The 17,522-nt window shown below is 33.9% G+C and overlaps 1 protein-coding gene across 1 annotated transcript in view; it reads right to left on the bottom strand.

Annotated features, from left to right (window-relative positions):
* Window positions 1–17,522, bottom strand: part of EPHA6 (EPH receptor A6) — an 869,632-nt gene that overhangs the window by 149,606 nt on the left and 702,504 nt on the right. The window contains 1 exon segment of the mRNA XM_033122487.1: window positions 15,313–15,438. Coding sequence (XP_032978378.1) covers window positions 15,313–15,438 — 126 coding nt within the window.

Below are 17,522 nucleotides of genomic sequence, written 5' to 3'. Positions count from 1 at the left end.
TTAAAAATTAAATTTATTAAATCTGAAAGTTTGTTATGAACTCTTTTATTTAGCCATTGTTTTTTAAAAAGCTTGGAGATAGGAGCCTGATGCAAACACTTGGTTAGCAAGGTAGGGAAAAATAAAAAGGTCATTTTTATATTTCAATATAAAAACTCTGAGACCAGTATTGCAGTTTGAAGTATAATGGATTATCGATGTTAAGGTGAAGAGTTGGGTTACTACAAATGACTGCCTGAGGTCTTTCTTCTGCCTGAGGCCCATAATCACAACTTTTCATTCTTTTTTTTTGGCGGGGGGGAACAGTACTTTATTGGGGAACAGTGTGTACTTCCAGGACTTTTTTCCAAGTCAAGTTGTTGCCCTTTCAATCTTAGTTGTGGAGGGTGCCGTTCAGCTTCAAGTTGTCCTTTCAGTCTTAGTTGTGGAGGGCGCAGCTCAGCTCCAGGTCCAGTCGCCGTTGCTAGTTGCAGGGGACGCTGCCCACCATCCCTTGCGGGAGTCGAACCAGCAACCTTGTGGTTGAGAGGATTCTCTTCAACCCACTGAGCCATCTGGGAGCTCAGTAGCAGCTCAGCTCAAGGTGCCGTGTTCAATCTTTAGTTGCAGGGGGCGCTGCCCACCATCCCTTGCAGGACTCAAGGAATTGAACTGGCAACCTTGTGGTTGAGAGCCCACTGGCCCATGTGGGAATCGAACCGGCAGCCTTCTGAGTTAGGAGCATGGAGCTCCAACCGCCTAAGCCACCAGGCGGGCCCCACAACTTTTCATTCTTGACCACTGGAGCTAGAGAAACATATTTAATTTTTAAAAACTATGTTAAGAAAATTTTATCCTCTCCCCAAGAATGTCAGTCTGATTAGAATAAAGAAGAGCTTGCAAGTGTTTTATTTGTATCGATTCATACTGTTATTACCCCCATTACACAGATAAGAAAATTGAGGGATAGAAAATTAAACTACTTGCCAAAAGTCAAACAGCTGTAAGTGGCAGGGTCAGGCAGTGTGTCTCAGAACTTAAGCTCTTAAACTTGATGCCGTATGTGCCTCTCAGCCACTATTTATAGGTCAAAACTGTAAGGCTCTGTTAGTCAACCCTCATCTCTCCTAACTAACCTTATCACCTCCTGCTGCATCAGTTGTCATTATTGCCTGTAATTGTTCATTCCTGTCTCCTTCCGTCTATCTTTTTGGTATTCCCCTGCCAGATTTATACCCCACATGCTCCTCTCCCTAATCTTAACCTCACGGCTCCCCAGAATTTATACACTGTACCTGCTCCTTCAAAGTCTCCCACAGTTATATTTCCTATAGTTGCACTCCCCTCACATCTTTATCTGCACGATGAAATGTTGTGCCTGGTTTCATATTAGGTTGTTTTTCTTTCTTATCATCCCATACACGCTTTGTGTTCCCATTCACTGGGTTTCTCCCATACAGCTGAGCAGAGAAGGGGCTTCGTAGAAACAAGTTGATTTTTTGCATCAATTTCACAATTCCTAAGAAAGTAACCCTGCAGTATTTCACAAGATTCTGATCTACATGAATACACAGTATTTTGAAATTAGTTCTATCTATAACTCCTGGGGAGATACTTTATGCAATCTTAAAATTCATCGGTGACAACTTTCATGTTCTCATTAAAGATAATAGCCAGATGAAGACTCCCTCGGTTTCTTGTGAATTAGAAGTTTCACACCTGAGCTCTGCATCTTTTGTATTTTGCCTATTATTAAACTAAGGAGTTGTTTTTTTCAGAATACTGCTACTGTGTTTCCCCGAAAATAAGACGTAGCCGGACCATCAGCTCTAATGTGTCTTTTGGAGCAAACATTAATATAACACCCGGTCTTATTTTACTATAATATAAGACTGGGTCTTTAATATAATATAATATAATATAATATAATATAATATAATATAATATAATATAATAAATATAATATAATAAATATAATAATACAGGGTCTTATATTAATTTTTGCTCCAAAAGATGCATTAGAGCTGATTATCCGGCTAAGTAAAACAGTCTTTAAAGGAGAGGGTAGGGTCTTATAAAGATCCGGCTAGGTCTTATTTTCGGGGAAACACGGTAGCATCTAACCTGCAATTTGTTTCCTAGTCGTTTGCTATAGGGAATTTAGACTGTGAAGATTACAAGCAACTTTACAATTCATGATTTACATTTTATAATTAAGAAAATAGGTAAGTCTAAGGGAATTTAAAAAATTAGGGTGGTTTTCTTCAACTATGTGGCTAGGTCAGAGAAGTCTATTGGTAACAGTGCTTTTTCCGTCTTATTTTTAAATATATAAAATTATATATTGCATTATTGCTCTTGGAAAATATATTTCCAAGAGGGAATATATTTTGAGGATGATTTGAGGAAATGATTGGGGATGTTTCTCCAGAAACCAAAACTGATACATACTAGGCATTTAAAATATATGTTGAATATATCACTGAATGTTCAAAATAATGGCTGTACAAGTGTTAGCAAGTACGACCAGTAAAGATTTTTGTAATAAGTCAAAAAAGGAAAACAAAGGCAGAATGTGGGCAGTGATAATAGATTTTCTATGTAATCAGCACAAGTTAATAACTTATGGACTAACAGAGGTCTGATAACGTGAGAAGTTCTATATTACAATAGTGTTTCAAACCTGGGTAATTATAGATGAGTGGCAATGGTTTAATCAAAACAGGAATTTGGGAGGAAAAGAGCATCCTGGAGAAATATAAAAAGTCTGGATTGAACTCAGCGAAGATAAGATTCGTTTGGGACATAATCTGATCATCACCAGGCAACAGTGTAAGAGGAAATAAGTCCCCAGTTTTAGTACTTATTTTGTAAATAAAAATTGTTTAATATATTCTAATTGTGTTCAAATGTATGTCATCATATCTTAAGAATGCCTTAGAGGGGTGAGAAAACTATTTTATTCATTATCAAATCCATTTGAAATTATATTTCACTATCTGTAAACAGAAACAGGGGAAGAGGAAATAGATTAAATAACTGGCTTATAAAGTCCTGAATTGCACCTGGGGGAAAAAATGCAGGCAATCTGTCAATCCAAGTTATTACCACAAATTTTATTACCTGTTCGACAAAATGTACACATGACATAATGTTAAAAAAAATAGAATTGATTTAAATCTGTAATAGAGTTTTGGGGTTGTTGAGTTTTGTTTTAATTCTTGATATTACTGACTGCACATTAGAAATTGCAAAGCTGATACAAAATACTATGTCCAGCACAAACTCATTACTTATATGAAAATGTTAAATCTCTGTAATCACCTTTTTTCACAAATCATCACTGAGGCAAAAAAGAAAAAATATTTCACTAGCAAAATATTTTCTCCAAGATTTAAATAATGCCTTTCTTTTATTTTCTTTAACAACATCATGAAAAAAGTAATGTTATCATATGGTTTCTTAACACCACCTATATTAAATCGTCTTAAGTATTGGGAAGCTGCAAATTTTAAAAAGATTCATTAGTCAATAGTTCATAAAAGTTCCAGTTAAAGAAAAACAATTGTTCTCTACAACAGATGAAAATGACATGGGATTTTGTGATCCACTGTATTCAGAATATAAATAAGTGATTTCTTACAGGATCTTGATTCCAATGCAGTTTAAAATATAACCATTTCTGGGCTATTTATGAAGAAAAACCAAAGACATGCACTTTTTGTGTGACTTTGTATGAAGATCTCTTAAGCTGATGAGACTTCTGAAAAAAGATCTGTGGAGTTTGAGACTTGACTGACATTAAAGAATCCTGAAGTTTGTCCGTTGGCTGCAGAACAATGCAAACACTAAGTTAATTCTGTGACATGAGGCAGTTGGAGTAAGTGGCTAAAATTGAAAAAAAAAAAAAGGAAATAAGGTGGAACATTTTAAAATGTAAAAAGAATCAATCACCTCCAAATATATTTTCCAAGAGCAATAATGCAATATATAATTTTATATATTTAAAAATAAGACAGAAAAAGCACTGTTACCAATAGACTTCTCTGACCTAGCCACATAGTTGAAGAAAACCACCCTAATTTTTTAAATTCCCTTAGACTTACCTATTTTCTTAATTATAAAATGTAAATCATGAATTGTAAAGTTGCTTGTAATCTTCACAGTCTAAATTCCCTATAGCAAACGACTAGGAAACAAATTGCAGGTTAGATGCTACCGTGTTTCCCCGAAAATAAGACCTAGCCGGATCTTTATAAGACCCTACCCTCTCCTTTAAAGACTGTTTTACTTATTGTATTGTTTGCTGCAGGATTAAAGTCTACACTGCTTGGCAATGAAGTTTGTTCACAATCTCTCCTTTACCTTTGTTTCTAGGGTCATCTTTTACCTCCCCCTCACCCCCGGAAGCCTGTTTTTCAAATTCTCTTGGCAACTCATAATTCCCTAAGTGTGACTTATACCTTTTTCTCCTTTTTGGAAGATTAACTTCTTAGTATCTCCACTTTGTAAATTCATATACTTGAAAAAAAAAAAGAAAAAAGAGTGCAGCTTAAATACCCTCTCCTCTCCATTATCAATTCTCCCGTGAATCACTTTCCCTTTTAGGAAGTCTTGATGTTTACTTTCTCCTCCCTTTACATCTTAATCAAAAAATTTTATAACACTTATGGTATGGTGTTGATGTTAGCCTCCCACTCTAAAATGCCCTTAAGGCCAGGACTGGTGCTTAATTCTTCACTGAAAGCACACTATTGAGCAAGGAGCTAGGCTCAATTATATTTTTTTGAATGGAATGTCAAAAGGAACAAAACATAAAGGAGTTCTCTAAGAATAATTCTAGACCAAGAAAAGAATTACTGAAATAATGCAATGGCACATCAATAAATCCTAAATTATTTGCATTGTGAAATACATGGTTTTGAAGGGAAAGCAGAATTCAAATTTCAGCTCAGATACCTACTAGCTGCATGACCTTGGGCAAGATTCTGCATGTATAACATGAAGATAATATCACATACTACATACGCTTTTTCAAAGGACTAGATGAGAAAACATATAGTTATTACAGTGTCTAGCACTAGTTGGCACTCAAAAATGTGGTTGTACATGTACTTTCTTTCCCTTTGGCGCAATTACCTGCTTCTCTCTTATTACATTTTTTCTCTGTGTAGTAAAAAATAGTTTTATAAAAATGGATCATTTTCATATTTTGCTGTAGTATGGTATTGACATGAAAATTCTTTTATATTCTATGGCAAAGTAAAAATGATTGCTATTTACATGTTTTGTATGATACAGTCAATTCCCGGTTTTAGCACTGAAATTCTCATGTCCCAGGCAAATTGGGATGGTTGGTTACCTTATTCCTTGTGTACTCAGCACAGTGCATTTAGAAGTTATGGGATTAGAGTCAGATAGCAGGATATTGAAGACATTTTCCACTTCGGGCATTTGAACTTTCACAACTCACTTATGGATGTCTCACTGCCTCAGTCTCCTCATTTATATGCCATATATTGTTCATTTGAGTATTCGTATATTGCATGTTATTACACAATAACAGGAGGTGAATTAACACCTCCTCCATTGCCTGAGTGTGAGATTAAATGAGACAATGTGTTTAAAATACAAAGAATAGTGTACCCAATACTAAATATTAAATCACCTAAGAGCAGCTTAAAGAATGAATGGATAAATACGAGGATTATATCTTACTTTACTGACTAGATGCTGAATCCTAATCTAAAAGTGGCTTTCAGAATTAAAAAAAGTTCATTACTGAAAATGACTAAGGTAAGTATATTTAGGAGATTTCCTAACGGTCTTAAAGGTCATTTTACATCCTATACACGAAAGCAACAGGTTTCAAGTTACTTTAATGCCCACTTTAATGAACAAGATGGATTCTCCTAGAGTAAAATAATCAGAATGGGTATTTTCTTACTGTAAATATCATCCTATAACATGTAGTATTTAGTGATAGCTTCTGTAGGAAGTAGATTCTTATTTCTACCTAACAAGCTATGTTGTGTCTTTTGTACTCTATTTATAGATTTTACCTGTAACAACAGGTCTTATGGTTAATCTGGAATTGATATTAACCTTGGTGCTTTTTGAAACCCCTATAACTATATAATAGCTATGTGATTTGCTTATCTTAATTTCTTTATTTTGCTTTTTTAAATTTAGAGGTGACCCAAATGTCCTCGGAGAAATGCTGAAGAATAAATTATTTTATTTGGTAATAAAACAGCCAAGCAGATATTAGGAAGAGTGATCTGTATTTAGGAAAGCATTAGCATTTCTTAATCTAGATTGGTTTTAGAGTAAATAGAAGGTGTGAGGCTAAAGAAACAAAACATAATTTTCCTGTCAGTTCCGGAGAGCAGTGGCATAACATCTGCATTTATTAAGTTCAGTAAGAGTCAGTAATGTCCTTCTCTCTACTGAAAGTTACCATATGGAAAGAATTTCTTCTAAATTATAAGTGTCTTGTTGACAAAGAAAGTTACTGCCAAAGATACCTGATGCTAGAATATGTTTTCACCATAAGACACTAACCATATGGCAAAATGTTAATAACATGAATTTTAAAGAATGGCTTTCTTGATATGGTATTATTCCACCCATATTTATAAAAGTAATGTAATGATCACGATCAACTTAAAACCCCTTATTTTGAAGTTGTTTGATTTATGACTTTTTGCTTTTCAATTATTATGAAATAATTGATTATGCAATAATCAATAGTTTAATTATCCTTAGGTGGCAATGAGCAAAACACATCAGAGAAGTCTCATGACTTGAAAAAACTATGTAATGTCTAAGTTCAAAACCAAATTAAACTGCATGTCAAATAAATAATTTTATGCTGCCTTTGTTCTTTGTTTCTTTCTGTGAAAACCTTTTGGGTAGATGATTTAGAAATAGATACCATAACTAAATCAACACATAAGAGTATGTAATAATAACTGACTTTAAAAAATAAGTTCTTCTATGTACTAGGCACTGTTCTATTGGCTTTACATGTGTTAACTTACTTAGTCCTCATATCAACCCTTGTGGTGAGTAAAATTATGAGTTCAATTTAACAGATCAGATAACCGATGCACTGAGAGTTTAAGCAACCTGTCCAGACACACAATGACCAATTGGCATAGCTAGAGCTCTAAGCCAGGCGATCTGGCACCAGAGTCGGAGTGCTTGACTGTCTTGTTATACTCCAAAATAATACTTGGGTCTCCATTAGTAATTATGGAGAAGATACAGTATTACCCTAAATCTCAATGCTTCATCTTACAAACATATCCTGGAAAGGCATATGGACTGGGTACTGTGTCGCTCCCAAATATGTTTGTCCTCGAGAAGTTCTAGGATTTTAAAGCCCTGTCATGTTCTACATAAACAGGAAATATGTACTAAGGAAATCTGTTGAAAAAAGAACTTTTAGAGTTTGCTTTCCCCATCTCCCAACATCAGTTTATGATAATGATTTTAAAGTTCCTTTAAAAATCGATTTATTTGTAAATTATCCTAATATTTTCATTTAAGGATTAAAAGGACAGAAATTCACCTGTTGAAATTTCAGTTGTAAAAGGCATGCATGAGAACATTTAAAAGTAGCAAAATGATATATTTTTGTAAAACTTCTGGAGAAAACATTTAGGAAACTATTAACACATTCTGAATGTTTTAGGAAAGAGTCTTGAAGCTTTTGGGAGAACGTAAAAGTATCATATTTTCCAGAAGTGTTTTAAATGCTATGCTTTAGTTCTGGCTTCAAAAGTGTCTTATGGTTACAGAAGTGATCAAATATTTAACTTTTAGGTCTTTTGTATCATTCACTAATCAAAAGACAATCAACAGAAAATTTTTAAAAATCTAGATAGGATATAGACAGGTTATTTATGTGAGATTTTAATTATAAGGGAGAAAATATTTGTTAAATAAATCATACATATGTTATAAATTAAACTACCAACTATTTTCCTTCCAGGAAAAACAAGTTATTTATGTTTATTATTTTCTGAAAATCTTGCAAGAGGTTAAATTTTTATTTTTTTTATTTCAATTTTGCTAAATACACTCTAAGACCTCTGTGAATAGAACTATGAAAAGCTAACATTGTGCTACGGGGCAACTTCCACTGTCCTTTGTCCTACAAGGTAAAAGAATGAATGCTGAGATGAGACAAGTTTTGTAACAGGACTGTTCTATCCTCACCTTCGTTATGCTCTTAAGTGGCCGAGCAGCTCATGAGGGCACGCGTGCTGCCCTACCGAAATCAGTGTGGTTCTCCAGAGAGGAAGAGGCATTTGAGCTGTTCACTTTCTTGTCATGTTTCCAATTAAAGTGAAACACTGACACAAAAATCCTAACCAATACAAAAATTGAACGCTGATCCATGTGGAGACTCAGTTAATTTAGCAAACTATGTACAGTCTTTTCAGAATTTTTCTCTGTGAGAAGAAAATTCTTGAATGAATCTTTTGAAAGTGTTGATAGTTTCTTTGGCTAGGACCAAAATAAATGGCACAATTTGTAATAATAAAGCAAGAAGATTTCTGGGGTGTGTGTGTGGGGGGAGTAGACACGTTCTCAACTGAGATTTAAACAGTCATATATAAGATACAGATTTTTTAAGATTCTAACTTATTCAAATGATACTAAAAGAAGCATTTATTCCAGTAAGAAGGTATAGCTAAGGTCAAAGGCTAAAGTTATTTAAAGAACCTGAGAATAGAGAAATAAAACGAATGGTAAAAAATAGGGAGATTAATCAAAGGCTCTTTTAAGATTTTTCATGTTTTTCTAGCACTAAAAAAAAAAATCAAAAATCAAAATTCTCTTTGTCAATGTTCAAGAACTTAATATCAAATGCATCCTGCAGCTCTGTTCTTTTTCTTTTTAATGCACTATGAGTTTTATATAAAGATGATGCTCTTTTATATCAGTTAAATATAACTTTATATATAGAACATTTAGTTCTTTAGAACCTGAGATTCTTCTTTTATGGACTTCTGGGTGTACAGAAACCTCCTGGAATTGTATGCAAACATTGACATGTATGATCATATGTCCATTTTCTTGGGGAAGAGAGTCAATGTTATGTCTGGCCAAGAAAGAAAGTCTAATCCATAAGGAATCTGATTCGTGAGCTGTACCTCAACATCAGGACCATCTGTCCACAGGAGTTTTTAAACTCATAAACTCTGCAATAGATTAAAGTTTTGCAAAGTGAATGCTATTTGAAGGTTGAAATTATACCTTCAATTATGTAGATGCTCCCATCCCAACTTTTCTTATTCCAATTGGTATCTTCAAGTTGTCTTCCTTAAGTTTTAAATCATTTTCTAACCTTTTGTGTATTTCTCCTCAAGTAAGTCAAAGAACCAAAGGATGATGTACATGCCTTTTGGAACTCACTCACTTTAAGCAACTAAGGAAGCAGATTGAAAGCAACCTTGACATTATCTGCTTCACCCCTTTTGTGCTGGGTTTACAAGCTAGCAGTAGCTTCTCAAGGTGTTCTTGACTGGCGCTGTAATTTAGAACTAACAATGTTGCAAATATTTTTAAGGGGTTGCTTATGGGTGTATGACTAAAAGTACAATCACTAATGACACCTTTGTGCTTCTGTTGGCTGGGTGTGTTCTCTATGTCATTTTCTCAGTGACCTTCTCTCCTCTATGCCTATCCTGATTCCTGAAGTAGAATAATCTTAGCCTTCTGCCCAGATCTCTCCCCAATTCCCCAATCTAGTTTTTTAATCATTGTAATTATGCCAGGTTTCCTTCTAAAGCTCGTGCTGCACACACTTTCATAAAAGAGAGTTCTCTAGGGGAGAACTGGGCTGATGGGTACTGAGTATCCTACTGGGCTTGAAATCACACACGGCAAAGATGAAAGAAACCAGAAGTCAGGAATCCAGGTGAAGGTTTTTCTTTCCACCACAGTTTACATTTCGAATCATTTATTCAGGATTTTACTTAGCAAATGTCCAGTTTTACTTATTCCTTTTATAATTGGCTTTTGGTTTAAGTAGGTACACATACACACTCATTCATACATACCTCATTCAGGGTAACTGGCAACATTCTCAACTGTAGAAATGGGTGAAACATATTTTTCAATCAAAGAAGAGTACCCCCCACCGAAGGTCTCTTAGTTAAAAAGGAAACCACTGTCTCTTATCATTTGTATATATTTATTACAATATTTTGTTAAAGATAAAAATAGATAAATTGTCATCAGTACTACAAAAATATAAAAATAATCATCCTCAGAAGAACTACAGTCAATAGAAATTCTCTTATCAAAAGTGACTAATTTTGAAATGTCAATTTGTGGACTTAAAGCAAAGTTACTTTTCTACAAAGTTTGACCACATAAAGAAATAAAATGGTTTACTTTGATTTTTCTCTGTACTGCAGTTTGGTTGTATTTAAAAGGCACATATACTCTTCCACTGCCGATTTCCCTTGACATACTGAGTTCTGGCCAATTTTCCTTAACTCATCAAACTTTCCTCCAAAGTCTGCCACCTACTTATATATTAGCATTACTGTTTTTCTGTAGTGCTTTATATGCATTAAAACCTGATAATATCATATTCACTAGATCCTAGATTCTTTGCAGCTCCAAACTTATTTGTCATTCCTGGCTTATTTGTAACATCTAAATTACATGCCTTCTGAATAAAAAACATATTTGACTGGATAATAATGCATGCAATATTTGCCCTGACTCCACATCAGATAGGATTTCACATGAACTATGGAAAGGATAATATTGATAATCATTGTTAATGGACTTTGAAAACATTTTACTATTGGCTCAGCACTGTAAGCCCTCTGCTATAGGAATGATTTAGGTGGCTCTGTTACCAGTTTATAGAAAACTGGGTTGTGAATTCATTTCCTAACATTGCTAGTCAGGGGGCAGTCATGAAGGTAGGAAAAAGTCTGGCTTTTGAGTTTAAGACTCGTCCAAATCGCTTTTCATAGGGCAAAGACATAAATAATATTAAACATAATTATTAATTATATACTTAGTATTTGTAAATCTTGTTTTTGAATCCCCACATATTCATATTCCTCCTGTTATTTGATTCAGAAGAAGCAGAGAAGGAGTCTCGGGGTATTGCCAAAGCAACAAGGTGAAGACAACCATTCACTCCATTGTTGCCATTTACTCTGAACCTAACATGTCGTGCAATGAAAAGCTCAGGTAAAAATGTCCAAAGAGGTGTTATACATATAGCGCTGTGTTTAAAGTGTAGGCAGACTGAGACAGTTGCAGAACAGTCCCTCAATAACTAGAGAGCTTCCATGATTAACCACAAAGTAAATATTAGGGAGAGATCTTCAACATTGATTTTCTTTTTTTCAGAGTTTATCTGTTTCTAAATCCTACATGCTGCCTGTTCATATTGTTTCCTCTTTCATACACTTCACTTATAATTGACAAAGCTTGTTAGTTTAAGGTATCCAATATATATAGAATCCAATCTATCTATCTATCTATCTATCTATCTATCTATCTATCTATCTATCTATGAGTTACTTCATTAGTGAAAAATATTATTTTCCAGTCTCCCACAATTGGTAGAAAAGTGACAGAAAAACGTAAGCTAGAATTTTCTTGATCTGATCATATTCAATCTAGAATATTTTCTGAGAAATTATTAGATAACAAATATTCCTTTATATTTTATAAATAAGTTTGATTTTTACGACATTTTAATGTTTGGATCTTATGTAAATTTAAGATACCATATGATGTCACATAGTTATTATGAAGTGACAGAGAAAACCAAATCAGTGAAACTTCCATGTATGACTCTATCATTATCATTGTGTAATTTTATTTCTCAAGGACTTTATAATTCTGCTTTCATTTGTGTATGGTAAGCACGTGAAACCCTCAAACATGTAAAAGGTTTGGGTAGAGGTGAAATCTGTTATAAAGTGAGTCATCAGTCTAAGACCCTATGTATAATCAGTATTGTATGGCATATGAAAACGTTCTATTCCACTTTGAAATACTGTTTGACTAAGAATGAAATTAAAGAAAATAACTAGATGGAACAAAGAGAGCAAGCTTATTATCATTTTAGTGTATATGCCTGATAACATATTTAGAATAGACACAATCATTTTTTCAAGGAATACAATTTGGTTTTAATAGGGAGAAATGCAATGGGCAAGACTTTGATTTTAAAAAATATAATTTCAGTCATGTCATTCCAATTTCTCCTCTATTTTCCTTATCTCTCGGCTCTCCTTTCCTCTCTTCCCACCTTCTTTCTCCTCTCTTCTTCTCTCCTGTGATTTTCTTACTTCACTAGGTGACTACTATATGAAAGACATTGCATTAAATATATGAATATACTTGCTATTCAACTTTCAGCCAATTACTTCCTGGTGTTTTTCTCTATTTGAAACTAAGAATAATAAGCCTTTACTATGACCTTTTCAGAAGTGAGAAAGGGCACATACAGTCATCCCTTGGTATACACAGGATTGATTCCAGGCCCCCCGAGGATACTCAAATCCAATGATGCTCAAGTCCCTTATATAAAATAGATTGTAGTTGCATATAACCTATATTTGCATATAGGCTACAGCTGGGTCTGCCTACAGAGCACTTCATTTGCATGTACTCAGCATAGTGCTTGGTGAGTGGCAAATTCAAGTTTTTTATTTTTTTTTGGAACTTTCTGGTTTTTTCCAAATAGTTTCAGCTTGTGATTGGTTGAATCCAGGGATTCAAAACCCTCAAATATGGAGGGATGACTGTAAACAATATGAACAATTGACAACTTACATAAATAATGATTTCAGGCTTGTCTGCTTTCTGGGTCTCATGATTCAATGGTTGTCTTATTATTACAGTTAGTGTTAAAATAAGTAAGTACTGTAAAAATATCACCCCTAGATAGCACAGTGTGATGTGAATACAAATAAATTATTTTATATAAGATCCATCATCAGGTAACTCATTTAAATTTGATTAAGATAAGTAACTGAGAACTAAATTAGCACCACCATTCGAAGACGTTTTGTGATTTTTTTGAAGGACACAGCAAATGTCTTCTGAGACCCTCAAAGTACTGTGACATATTGTCAATCGGTAGAAAGAAAATTAATTGCTGCCCACTAACGTCAACCTTTGGCCAAGTGTTTACATTGCCATGGCAAAGGTCAAGGGAGGAAGTGCTTCCTGCCCTCAAATTGATGTCCTAAACCTCAAGGGTCTTCAGTTCAGCTACAGTATGGCAAAGAAATACTTTAGGTTTTTTTTTTTGTTTTTTTTTTTTTTTTTTTAATATGAAACAGTAAAAAAAAAACTTCTCATGATTACTGCTTCATTCCTCTTTACACAAAATTATAATGGAAATTCTTGGGAAATAAGATAGAGTTGAATGGAAAAGGATAAAAATTACCTTTGAAATCGTAGCAGTCATTACGGAAAAGTAACAGAGAAAGTGTACAGGGATCACTTATCAGAGTGGTATAAGCCAGGAAAAGTGAGCTGAGCTAATTTCAGTTGAGGGAACAAGAACAAGTTTAGATCTATAAACTTTTTATGAAGCAATTTTGTTACACCTGATTTGTATGTAAGTCATGAAAACTGAACTGAGTTTTCTCTCCTATGAAAACTAGAGGCAAAATTGGCTTAAAGCCTAGAAGAATGGAGTGCTAGAGTGTTCTTTTAGACCCCTCTCTGGAAAGTTGTTTCTGTGTATGTATTACAGAAACATCACCTTGCTTCTATCATTCTCAGCAGCTAAACAACAAGGGTTATATTTTTTTACTAGTGATGTTGAATAATTCAAGTCTGTACTGAACTTTGTTATGTCATTTCTGCCAAACATACCCAAATGCACCAAGATTTGTCATTAAGAGTTAAGGATTAAGCCATTAAAAATAATCCATTCACCTCCTAATTCCAATCACAGAGATATTAATAATATATATGAAAGCAACATTTTCATATTTGTAGTTAACTTTGAGAGTTTCACTTCTATAGATATTTATTTCCAATCTTTTATAACAACAAAATTCATGTGCAATTCATATCTTTTTTGTTTCTAGAGAGAGAAAAAAAGGTGGCAAACTCTCATTAGAGTGAAAATTGCTAATTTTTAATTCCCATAATTTTGATTCTTACTCTATCCGTGGCATTGTTGGCCACAAAGCCTCAAAACACGTCAGTAGTTATCCAGGGATAAAACCATATGACATCGAAGCAGATTTAGAGTTTGTTACTTTTTGCATGTTTTAATTCAGTGGGCAAGGGTGATTATAAAGATAATAGAAAAAAATGTCAATATAATAATCTTCAGCTTTGTTGGTATAATTTTGCTAAGAAAAGCAAGAAATGTGCAAGTTGGGATTCTGTTTTGATTGGATTTCCCAGTCTTTTCAAATGTTCCCAGTATATCGCTGACTGGGCGAGTCCTCCTGATGACATTGGTGTCATCACCATAATTTGTAGCATAATTATTAATTATGATAAAAAGACAAGAATTATGGTTAAAAAACTCCAAGAATCAATATCCTAATGCTATTTTGTTAAGACATATATAAAATATATAGTGGGTTTGCATTTTTCAGGTGCAAGGGAGGAAGGCAGCTGAATATTTTACAAAATGACAGAGAAAACACAAAAATATGTGATTATAATAATACCATGGATAACACACAGAGTGATTTGCTAAACTTTAAAACTGTATTTTGAAATGTTCAATAGCGTATATTTTGTTTCTCTCATTCATAAAATACGGCTTTGATCAGATTGCTATTTTTAGGGAGAATTGCGCATTAATTTTCTCAAAAAATTTCTTTCAAATTTGCTACTTTCTGACTTTCACTGAAGTCATTTTTCTTTCGTAAAATGGAACTTTAACTAAATCTCTATAAACTCACCAGATATGGAATTACTTTCTTTGTTAATAACACTGAGTTTTTAATTCTCTTTTCTAGCCAATTCCAGTGGCTTAAATTCATCCTTGTTGTATTCCTGAGTTACAAATTTGGGACCTGAAGCTCTAGTTCTTATTTATGTAAAAACTTTCCCTGAAGAAGAGGCAGCACTATGCTAACTGGATGCTCAGCTTACAGATCTTTCTTCTAATTCCTTTACACCATTTTCACAGTGTTGGGTATCATACATGTGGTTCCTGCATTTAAAAAAAAACAGTCGCTTGCATTTCTTTCAACACTGTATTTTAGAAAGACTTATTTTTGTATTGTGAATCTGTCAGTGATGAGCACAGTGCTACTGCTGTATGTAGTAGCAGAAAATTTCACTTGAAATACCTACCAGCAGGAATCCTGGGGGGCAAAGATCCACCCCCTGGCACTGGATTCGGGGCCTGGATGCTATTTAAAAACCCTGCCCTCAGGAAGCTGGGGCAAAACGTCTCCATCCCAATGGCCGGGAAGGATCCTTTTAAGAGATAAAAATTGACATTAATCAAAATGTGTGGAAAAGCTGTTGATCATTTAATAGGAATAAAACCTGTAATCAACAAAGACATCTACAAGGAAGCTATGAAATTATAAAGAATGGAATGCATTTTTATTCATAAATTTAAAAAAATAACCTAGTTTTTTGAAAAGAAAGCTACTTTAGTTACTTCAGTTACAATTAAAGAGAATTTAGAAGCATCAGAATGCTATGATACAATTTCTAAACCTACATTTGACAAAGGGGATATAAGTGCAAGTTACTGACATTGCCTATTTGCAGAATTCATGTCCATGTGAGTTATAAACATGTAGGAAGTAGCTACAATAGGACATGAGATCTATGTAGCACTAGAAGAACCAGTGTTTTGCTTTAGGTGTATCAGTATTAGTGCTTAAAATGAAGAAAACTTGTATACCATACAGTAATTACATATATTTTTGAAATAATGGGAAGAAAATCAACATACACCTTTCTTAATTTGTTACACTTTTCTATTTGGGACAAGACATGAGAGTTTGCAAAGGTGAAACCACATGCTTTTTCAATTTTAAGGAGGTAATTTTGAAGCAACCCCCCGCCCCCAAAAAAACAACAACCACAAAGTAAATTACTTGTAAATTTATCCATAAAATTATATAATGAATCAAAGAATAAAAGAATATCAGAGTAAAAAAGGACTTCAGAGATCATCCAGTTAGAAACATCCTCATTTTACAGACCAGGAAACTGAGGCCTGTTGTGGGGAAATGGTATCACATAGCTGGCAGACTCCCAGGACAAAATCTTTCCACTACAGATTAAAAATAAAAAATGATCCACTTCCTGTTTGGGAGATTGCACTCCTCTGAATATAAATTAGAAATCTTGCACTTTGGAATAATAGTAGCATTATAATTTGGTTTCTCAATGACCTTAAAGACACTAAAATTATTCAGAAGAAAATTTAATACACATGCAGTACTAGTGCATGAACAGGACTGGCAATTGATGTGGTGCGTCTAAGTTTAAATCACAATAGCACCCTAGAAGCAAGTTACATTGATTGCTGCAAGAAATGCATCTCATTTGGTCCCTCTGAAACCCCATCAGGCCCAGCAGTTTTCAGATATAGAGACCTAAGGCATCTCCTCCCACACTCAAATTTCGCAAGTCCTTTATTTTTTATTTTATTTATATATTTTTGATTGCACTAATTTATTTAATCCTTACAGCAGCACGATGAGGTAGATATTTTTTTTCAAACATTTTTTTAATTAGTTTCAGGTGTACAAAACAATGCAATAGTTAAACATTTATCATTTCTATCCCTCACACAGTGATAACCTCCTTCCCCCATCTACTACCCCTCTCACATTACATACAGCCATTACATTCTCACTGTCTCTATTACTAATGCTGTACTCCACTTCTTGTAACTATATATATATATATATATATATATATATATAATATATATGTTATATATATATAATTGTAGTTGACATTCATTATTGTTCAGCTTCAGCTTCTGGTGTACAGTGGGGTAAAGACAGTCTATTCAATAAATGGTGCTGGGAAACCTGGACAGACACATGCAGAAAAAATTAAGCTGGACCACCTCCTTATATCATATACAAGAATAAATTCAAAATGGATTAAAGACTTAAATGTAAGATCTGAAACCATAAAACTCCTAGAAGAAAATACAGGAAGAAAGTTTATAGACTACCCGGAGCAAGATTGTCACTGATATATCCCCTCGGGCAAGGGAAGTAAGAGAAAAAATAAACATGTGGGATTACATTAAACTAAAAAGTTTTTTCATAGCAAAGGAAACCATCAATAAAACAAAAAGGGATCCAACTGAATGGGAGAAGATATTTGCCAATGATATATTCGATAAGGGGTTAATATCCAAAATTTATAAAAAACTCACTCAACTCAACTCCCAAAAAACAAACAACCCAACTAAAAAATGGGCAGAGGACATGAAGAGACACTTTTCTAAAGAGGACATACAGATGGCAAACAGACATATGAAAAAATGCTCAACCTCACTAATCATTAGAGAAATGCAAATA

The sequence above is a fragment of the Rhinolophus ferrumequinum genome, chromosome 2 (genome assembly GCF_004115265.2).
Source record: "Rhinolophus ferrumequinum isolate MPI-CBG mRhiFer1 chromosome 2, mRhiFer1_v1.p, whole genome shotgun sequence".
NCBI classification, from domain to species: domain Eukaryota; kingdom Metazoa; phylum Chordata; class Mammalia; order Chiroptera; family Rhinolophidae; genus Rhinolophus; species Rhinolophus ferrumequinum.
The sequence above is the reverse complement of the archived record's forward strand: the minus strand, read 5'-3'. Positions and strand labels throughout refer to the sequence as shown.